We start from the raw sequence: 10,268 nt of genomic DNA, 5'->3' as shown, positions 1-10,268 counted from the left end.
GGTATAGAACATTCCTATGGGGTGAGAGCATAAAAATTCCAACTTTACTTTTTCACATGCATTTTTGGACCACCCTAATGTATATACACAACAGCGGATATACAAGTTGAAGTTGATTACACTGGTTTACAGCAAAAATGTTCTATGGATTCCACTATCCAATTCCTATGTAGAATTGCTCGGTGATTCCGAAAATCGAGTAATTTTTTTTTTCTATGGATACGTTTTCGAGATATTTGCAATTTACCGTTATTCATTTTGAAGCAAGAATTGGTTCCTTTTAATCACGTACGAAAGAATGTTACCCATACGCCGCGTACACCTAAGTAACACGCTTTTCTGCTCATATTTCATATAAAAAATCTTTCATTAGACCACTCATTATTTCGTATTTATCCATCGATTTGCTTCATCAGTAACTTGATTTTTTTTATGTAACAGAACAGGCTTTAGTACAAATGCAAAAATTTGGCACAGAACCTGTTATTTTTTTAAATTTTCTTCTGTTAAAGTGTGATTTTTTTCATTTTTTCGTTAAAAACACAAAAAAAGCTGGAACGATTAATTTGTCAGAAACTATAAGTCCTATCGGAAAGTGATGTATATACGGTTTATGGAGAATTCGTTCGTAAGATATACGTGATTAAAAGGAACCAACTTCGGCTTTAAGCTGAATAACGGTAAAATGCAAATATCTCGAAAACGTATCCATAGAAACAAAATTAACTCGATTTTCGGAATCACCGTAGAATTACATATAAATTAGATAACGGCGTCTGGAGAACAAAAACCAAATTAAAATTTGTGATCCAGTGTTATCAAGCCACCCTCAACTGAAAGCACTCGAACTTGAACTCAACGCGCAATAAAAGAAATTTTTAACAATTTTTGAATCTGCTTTCATTTCGCCAGTGAAGTTTTAAACAAAACAGGAAAATACAGCTTCTTCGAGAATACAACACTTTATAAGTTTTTTACTCCAAAAGTCCATACATATGTATTGTACAAACGAAGTCCAGTTTTCATACCTGCATTGAAAGCAGTGCTTTCCCAACAAACACTAGAACAAAAATTTTTAAACGTTTGAGAAAATCGTGTTTCTCAATTTGATTTTCAGCATTGCTTATCATTTGAAATTAATAATTTTGTCAAACTTTTCCCAAACATTGTTTATCAATTTAAGAACGGTTTGAGAATCATTTGTTAACATTCCGTTCCGTTTCATCTGTGTCAATATGGCACAGATGTCGCAAGTCCATGGGTAGTCTGCTACATCAGTCGCAAAATGGCTCTTCGACCATGCGGTCGCTGTTATTCGCAATTTGTCTAATTTCAAAACAAACTAAGCAACCAATTTTTTACATCAACCGTATTTTTCTTTGTTAAACTAACTGAATAAATAAGCTATTAAATAAACTGTTAAACTGCATAAACAAAAATTACTGTCCTATAAAAACTCTCTTACGTGTACCATTGGCAACACTATACCAGTATTTCGATGCGAGTAACGGGATTTCATTTCGTTCCGCTCCACTTACGTTTGAGAGAAAGTTGAGAATTCAACATTTCTCAATTTGAAAATAAAGAAAATTTTCATTACAAAAAATTATCTTTTAGTTTGTGAACGCTATCAACAGTTATTTGAGATGCATTTGGGAATTAACGTTTGAGATTTGAGAAAAGGACTGATTCTCAAATGCACCTCAAATTGAGATTTAGCAAAAATGTTTATTGGGTTCTGCCATTCTCTTTCTTTGACTTCCTTTTCTATTGTGTGAAAAGAAGTGAAACGAGTTCTGTTCAAAATGTTCAGCATTAAATGTATAAATTCAAGCGCAAAGGCGTGAACCGGTAATTGCAGCGCATGGCTTTGCTAGCGTGACGTAGCCGGTGACGGGACTTGATGAAGTTGCCAATCATTTTTTTTCATTTTCTATTGAATAATTATTTAAATTGCGGTGGTGTATTTTTGTATAAATGTATGTAATTATATATCCCTGATATTGATTTATTTTGCAAGAGAAACGATTTCAATTAGGCAAGGAATTGTAATATTGTTGTCCCAAGGAGCTTTTTCGCTTTTCGTGAACCGTTTTGATAAAATCTAGGAATGCTATTAGACTAAATGCATGCTATTAGACTCTGTCACTCCGCAAACTCTGACCAGCTTCCACGATGTGTGAAACTCTCACCAACTTCTACGAAGTTTCAGGATGCTTAGACAACACAACTCTGCCACTTATTCTTTAGAACAAGTTTTCTATACGAATCCCTACTAGGAACGTTTGGAAAGATACCTAATTCCATCTTGGAACTTCAAGATAGCTCTATAGCCGGGCACTTGCTAAGCTTTTTAAGCTTTCGGTGAAAAAAGGCTTATTCTGGCCATCCCCAGTGTATAGCCATCTAGGCACCTAATGCATTACTCAATTTACCACCCCAGATTTATTACTTTTGGATGCCGACTCAAAACCTCACATACTGAAATCTTTAAATCGCGATCCAAATAATTATGACCTAGAATGGTAGGAGCATATTAACTAAATAGGTTAGGGGTATGTATTAGATATGCCTTTTGAATCATGTGAACCGAAAGTTGCTGAAAGGTTTGTTATATCCATAATACTTACGGATGAATCTAAATTCAGAACCCTGCTCGGGAGCCGCGATATTTTCAGAGTAGGATAACGTCTATCCTTAGAGAAGAACGTAACTGTCCTTCAAGTTGAAGTGTTTGTGATACTTAGTCATGGCCATGAACTGTAGGAATATTCACCAAATTGAGCAAACGACCTGGCGCGCGGTCAAAAGAGCTGGACCGTAATCGCGGCATTCGTGATGGAATGATTATTCGTTTCGCATCGAGTCGAATAAAATGACCGCTGTTTTCTCCCCAAATACTATTTATATTGACGAAGTGATCTCAAGATCAAATTTCGATACGAGTTACGGTCGATAGCGAGTGCCGCGATTCGAGCCCCGAGTAACTCAAAGCAGAGAAAGTGGTCAAAGTTTTTGCTTGAGCTAATCAGTTCTTTTGCCCGAGTGCCAGGTCACTTATTCAATTTGGTTAATACCCCTATTGTGGGCAAACGAGTTTGTATGGGGTTGTATGGGGACATCCATACCTCGAAAATTATTTCAGATTTAATTTCCACGCTGATCCAAAAGAGTTGCCCAACTTCCATGACAAATAAATATAAATATTTTGAGTGTTGACGTGTCAAATGAAAGCTTTTGGCTCTTTCTGATTGGCTGAAGCAGAAAGCTTTCTGATACAACTCTGCGCTGTACAGGTTTCCACACGAGTTAAGTGACTTAACTGGTTCGATTTCCAACAACAATTGCATGCGATTTAACTTGTTTATAAACACGTTTTGTTCACTTAACTGGTTCAAGTCCATTTAACATGTGTTAACTGTAATCCTATAAGACATAGCCTCGTATTCTTAAGACTTACGCGTAGTGCAAACATATTTACAGGTATTTCCTTATAGCTTGAGAGATATGTGCATATGCATGTAGAATTGTTGATCAGAATGAAGATGTAGGACACGAAAATGTACCTGCAAGTAAACCAATAAAAAATGTATGTAAGTAGATACCTATGTATGTATGTACATATATGTACCTATATGTATGTAGTAGTATATAAATATTTATTTTATAAATCCAGAAGCGCTTTTGTATGTGATAAATGATAGAGATGATACCTTTTGGGAAAGTTGTAACTTATAAGGCTAAAGAACTGCATAGGGTGGGGGCAGCTGTAACACTAGTCTTTGAAGAATCACGCCTAAACTACTAAAAGCACTTTCACAACAATACTAAGACTTACGATGGAAAACTGTTCAGGACTTAGAAGTGCACGGAACATACATAGCGAGCTTGCATATCGAGCCCTAACCGCCAAAAGGACGTAAGCTACATTTCTTTTCAAAATTTTCTTTTTGATACAGTAATGTTCCTAAAGCATCTAGATGCATTTCTGCATCAAAAAGAAAATTTTGAAAAAAATATCGCTTATGTCTTTTTGGCGGTTAGGGCTCGATATATTATGCATATGTACATCAAACAAATTTGAAGATACGTATGTACATTTACGAAAAATTATAAAGAAACTCGCATAGAAAACATATTTCGGCCATAATTTTTCCGTGTACTTCTTCATATATATACAGACATATGTATCTGTGCCGTTCAATTAAAGTAGCTTAAATGACTTTAGAAGGTTTGACAGATATGTACATATTTCGGTGTATTCGTCTCTTTAGAATCAGCTATTTTATTTGAACAGAATAAAATCAACATAGAAATATTTCTCACTTTTTGCTTTGAGAAACTGTCCGTGCTTATTTAAGAAGATTTTGGATAACACAAATTTCCCTCCAAGCGATCCGTGAGACTACTCGTATTTTTAGCTACGAGTGGCTGTACTCGCATTGGCTGGGGTCCATTAGACCGGCGAGGCAAATGCAGCGGAATTGAAAAAACAAAAAACAATTGGATAATTTTGAACAAATTGTTTGCTATTTAATTACCAAATACTATAATTTCTAACCAGTACCCATATCCCCTAACCAGTATTTACATATGTCCGCTGACATGTCCTAATTATACAAAAGAAACTTTTAGAGCGCAAAATTGTTGACTCTGTGAATACTTTCTGAATGATAAATCCCAAAAAAAACATCCGAAAAAAGGTTTTCTTCAAAAAACAATACAATTATTTTGGTATGACTTAGAAAACAATGGTTTAGGAAGAATAGATAAAGTTTTAGTTTATTACCAAATACTTGGTAAGGTAGTCTCTCTTCACTGCGTGTGTAGTATTCGTCGCAAGGTCCCATTGCCTTCTTATCTTCTCGTATCCATTGCATATCTTGGGTGGCGGTGATGTCTGTGTTTGCGCTAATAAGGACATCAACTAGCCTAGGGGAGGCAACTTCCTCATTAATGGATCAGACATTCCACGTGCATGTCCTCAAATAATAGCCATTAAAACGTTTGTGGTAGTCGTGGATAAAAGTAGGTCTCATCCCGCCGTGTTGAAGCTTTTCAATGGAAGGGGCTATTACGTAGAGGGTTACCAACCCTACACACAAACAGACTCTTAGACATTTAAACCGAATTCGTCGGAATTGCACCACCTGGGTAGGTTATCATATGTCGCACATGAGTTGCTTACGTTGTCCACAGTGCGCGAAGGGGCTAAGTAAACGTCCACAGTAGGAATTGAATATAGTCGTGCAACTACGATTGCATACCCAGAAGCTCTACTATACTACTTACATCGACACCCCTTGGAAAAGTTTAGGTATCGACTGCACTGCTGACTAACAATCACGCGACTGTCGATCATTTTCGTATTCAGCCAAATCTAAATACTATGGTATGCCAAGCCTTGCTTAGAAGACTGTGTATTTGCTATTTTGGCACAGAAGCCAAACGCTACCAACTAACAACAAGTAGGTATGCGGCTGCAAGCAGCAAATTACGCATGACTTCAAGATCACTTCATGGACGCAGACCGAAAACAAACAATAACAGAAGCTGTATGGCATTTGTAAATCCCAGAAAATGTAAGCAAACAAACCTGAGAATACAAGTGCAGCATTGCAAGTCTAGGCGAAGAACCAGCGTAACAATCTATTGTACATTTGAACTCGGCATTGCGTGTGCATTTTTGCGTTCATTAGCCATGATAAATCTGTCAACCGGTTCCTTAGGCACGTTTTCGAAGACCAGATGGACAAGCGCATAATAAACTGAGAGACAGATAGACAAGTGGACAGACGACCGTCGAAATGTGGTGGTGTGACTACTGCACCAGTAATCTTAAGCCTTAGGTATAAATTATTGAAATGGAATGAAAAATTAAAAAATAAATACATAAAAACTTACATAGTCACTTAACTAAACAAGTGTACTTAAATATGGGAAACTTGTTTGCTTAAGGGCAGATAAACATTTATAAATAAGTATGCAAGTACATACATATGTATGTTTTTATTATTATGTATGTTTGTACATACATTCATATCCATGCCAAGATATTGCCAAAACGTAAGAGCGACCGCAAGAGGCCAACGACGCTTGATTAAGCCAACGGCAGTTTTATTACCAAAAGCGCGTTCGTGGAGTGCGGGACAGTTCGAGTTCGTTGCCAATGTTAGGAATTGTGCGCGTAGGGCGATGAACCAGAGAAAACGCATCGAAAAGTACAAAAATGCAAAAGAAAGGAGTTAAAAGAATAGCAAAGCATAAGATTACAAACATTCGACACGCAAAAGAAAGAAAGAAGCGGCGTTTGTAATTTGATCTTGACATTCTCGGCTTCGACACCACTTGAATAGCACGTCTTCGGTTTCAAGCGCGTAGTACAGGCAAAGATTGAATTTCGAAATTAAACAAACACAAGCAGTTAAGTATAAGGAGTTGGGGAAATTAAAAGTCTAACCTACGACAGTTTCGAAGAAAGAAAAATTAAGTTCCTTGCGTGTCCAAAATGAACGAAACGCTCTATTGGCTACTGCGATTTTTAATTTTAGCAGTTGTGCTGGTGCCGCTAAGTTATGCGCAGCAGTCGCCACAGGAGCAGCAACAGCATATACAGCAAGTGCTCGGCATCGGTTTGGATAATCTTCTGCTGCACGCGCTCTACAACGACGGTAAGTGGCGCTGTAGTTTAATGAAAGGTTGAGTTGTTAATTAATTGATTAAGTGTTTACTTACACCGCACAGCTCCGCGCCAAAATGCCACATACGACTTCATCATTGTCGGTGCCGGACCAGCTGGTTGCGTGCTCGCCAATCGGCTCTCAGAGAATCCCAACTGGACAGTGTATCTGATCGAAGCAGGTGGCGTGGAAGGCATTTTTCATCAGGTGCCTGTACTTTCCGCCTTTCTGCAGGGCACTCACTCCAACTGGGGCTACAAATCGACGCCACAGAAACGCGCCTGCTATGGCATGTACAACAACGAATGCTTCTTACCCCGTGGCAAGGTGTTAGGCGGCACTAGCTCCATCAACTACATGATCTACAACCGCGGAAATAAACGCGACTTTGATCGTTGGGCCGCAGCGGGCAATAAGGGCTGGTCATACGATGAGGTCTTGCCTTACTTTCTCAAATCGGAAAATGCCAACTTGGTTGGGTTAGAGAATTCGCCCTATCATAATAATTCCGGTCCGTTGAGCGTCGAGGATGTCCAATTTCGCACGCCAGCAGTGCATGCGTTTGTAAAAGGCGCACAGCAAGCTGGATACCCGCGGACTGACTACAACGGCGAATCGCAGATAGGCGTATCCTACGTACAAGCTAACACGCTGCGCGGTCGGCGGCATAGCGCATACCGCGCATACATCGAACCGATACGGTATCAGCGCAAGAATCTCCGCATCGTCACAATGACGCGTGTAACCCGCGTGCTAATAGATCCAGTCACAAAGCGCGCAACTGGCGTAGAACTCGTGTACCGCAATAAATACTATAAGGTACGCGCGCGCAAGGAGGTCATACTTTCGGCTGGCGCCTTCAATTCACCGCAACTCTTGATGTTATCTGGCGTTGGACCTGCAGACAATCTCAAAGCTATCGGCGTCCCAATAGTGAAAGAATTGCCCGTAGGCAAACTACTCTACGATCATATGTGCCACTTCGGTCCAACATTTTCCGTGAACACCACTAGAGAATTACTCGATGTTGCTTATTTGAATCCGCGCATGGTGAAATCATTCTTGCTTGGCGATCCCAGTACTATGCTCTCCTCAATTGGCGGCGTGGAAGCGCTCGCGTTCCTGAAGGTGCCAAGCTCTAAGCAACCTGCGGATATGCCCGATGTCGAGATCATCACGGTGGCCGGCAGCTTAGCTGCAGATCAGGGTAGTGCTCTTAAGAAGGGTGCCAATTTCAAAGACGAACTATACGACAAAGTCTATCGTCCGTTGGCGGTCTCACAACAGGATCATTTTAGTTTTCTAATAATGCAATTTCATCCGAAATCTGTAGGACACCTTTGGCTGCATAACAGAGATCCATTTGAGTGGCCGCGCATAAACCCTAAGTACTACTACAACAAAGACGATGTGCAATTCATGCTGGAAGGCATCAAAGAGGCAATACGCATCACTCAAACACCGGCTATGCAGAGATTGGGTACGCGTATACATGATATTCCGTTGCCTGGTTGTGAACAGCACACCTTCGGGACTGACGCCTACTGGCGCTGCTCCATACGCACGCTATCGTACACGCTCCACCACCAGGTGGCTACCTGTCGCATGGGCCCTGAAAGTGATCCCACCACCGTTGTTAACGCCGAGTTAAAAGTACACGGCATAGAGGGCTTGCGAGTAGTGGACACAAGCATCATTCCATTCCCGCCGACGGCGCACACCAATGCGGCATCGCTTATGATCGGAGAAAAAGCAGCGGATATGATACGCGGCGATTGGCAGTGAAAGTGAAATAGTAAAAGTTAAGAATAGAGGTAAATAAAATAAAGTTAACATTGCTTTGCATTAAGTACTGAATTTAGGTTAAGTGTCTCCTAGTTCGAATGGAAGAAAATAACGGAACATGAGGAAAGTGAAATAAGTATAAAAAACAACTTAATAAAATCAATAATCATGTAAATATTTAAAACTGGTATATGAATCTAAAGTTCTCCAACGAAGCAAGAAGTAAAACGCACAAAAACGTTTGAACAAGATCGGTACATCTATGCGCTTATGTATATGTAAATGTATTTGTGTACATGGGTATGTGTAGTTTACATGAATGCGAAGTCTTAAGTTAAACCTAATTGTGTATGGAAATTAAATGAGCACTCAGGAGCGGCGCAAAAAATTAAGGTCAAAAGCCAATTTCGAGTTCGTATGAGCATAGTGACGTAAATGTTTCTATGAATGTACAGTGGTCGAAAAAATTATAGCCGCACCACATTTTGACAAGTTTTATTTTGTAAAAATACTACAGTTCGCTCTTTAACAAAACCCGTGTAAGTCCAATTTTCAAACTTTGTGCAATATTTAAAAAAAATCAACAAACTTTCGTAAAAATTTCGGACTTTTTTATTAGATTTCCAAGAAAGATTCTGTGCATGCAGTTTCGTGGCCCATGGAATTCTAGTAGAACAAAGTACAAGTTTCAAATGGCTAAAAATTACGGTTGATTTTTTTGAATTTTTTTTTGTCCCATTTGCTTCCATATAACGAAAACACACAATTTATTTTATATGGAAGAAAACCGAAACATCCTGGACAAAAAAAATTCTAACTTTTTTAATTAGATTTCCTAGAAAGATTCTGAGTATGCAGTTTGGTAGACTGGACAAAAAAAATCTGCACTTCACAGATGCTCTTTCATAATTCGGAGATACAAAACAAAAATTTTTAAAATAATTTTAACCCGTTGCCGCTGACGGGATTAGCAAATAACAGCAAGCATCTCTACATACTCAGTTACAGCCGCTTTATAAATTTGTCTCCAACTGTTCAACTTCAATTTTTTTTCGTCGTTAGATTCGGTTCTGCACTTTAGAGAGGCTTTTTCGTAATTAAGAAAAACCAAAAACAGAATAAAATAATAAAAACTTATGTGTTGCGCTGACGGCATTTGTACCCTCGAACCTGCTGGAAGTCAACATATAACAGCAAGCACCTCTGCACGTTCAGCCACAGCCAGACGTACCAAGTTGTTTTCAAATGTTCAACTAGAATCACATTTCTTACAATCGCTGCATTAACCATGAAAACACCAAACAATAACTTGGTTGAAAAAATACCTTGAAGCACTTTGAACCAATTTGCACAAATAAGAAAAAAAATTAGCTGCGTCTTCTAGAGGCTCTCGTGTAAAGTTTTTTTAAGTTTCTTCCGTTAATCCGTAAACAATGGCTGCAGACGTGTAACATTTACGAAGAAAACTTACTCAGATTTCCCTTTGTGTGTGCAATACATTTTGCTAGTGTTGGGCAGTATCGATACCAAAAGTACTCAGAACTCGATTCTCAAAAGGATCGACAGCACCCGATTTTTAAAAGTATCGATACTGAGTACTCCAAAGAACTAAAAACAATTGGTATCAATATTCATTCAACGTATGTAATTTTAAAATGACATTAGCTCATATTTTTGTATAAAAATAATATTTTGTCGAGGTTTTCACCAAGCAGTCGTGTACGTCTTTCTTCCAGAATTCTGCCTGACACAGAAAAAACTCGTTCACCAGTTGCTGAGCTAGCTGATATGTTTAAAAATTGC

At 38.8% G+C, this 10,268-nt stretch overlaps 1 protein-coding gene across 1 annotated transcript; it reads left to right on the top strand.

The window, feature by feature from the left end:
* Positions 1 to 6,138: 6,138 nt before the first annotated feature.
* On the top strand, positions 6,139 to 8,935 carry LOC118754824 (glucose dehydrogenase [FAD, quinone]-like). The gene is made up of 2 exons (XM_036489697.1): positions 6,139 to 6,671; positions 6,745 to 8,935. Exons 1-2 carry the CDS (start codon positions 6,509 to 6,511, stop codon positions 8,463 to 8,465), a joined length of 1,884 nt encoding a protein of 627 aa, XP_036345590.1. The 5' UTR covers positions 6,139 to 6,508; the 3' UTR covers positions 8,466 to 8,935.
* Positions 8,936 to 10,268: the final 1,333 nt, after the last annotated feature.

The sequence above is a fragment of the Rhagoletis pomonella genome, unplaced genomic scaffold, assembly GCF_013731165.1.
Source record: "Rhagoletis pomonella isolate Grant_MI unplaced genomic scaffold, Rhpom_1.0 Rhpom_scaffold_04695, whole genome shotgun sequence".
Taxonomy (NCBI): Eukaryota; Metazoa; Arthropoda; class Insecta; order Diptera; family Tephritidae; genus Rhagoletis; species Rhagoletis pomonella.
This window is presented reverse-complemented; position numbering and strand designations above follow the sequence as displayed.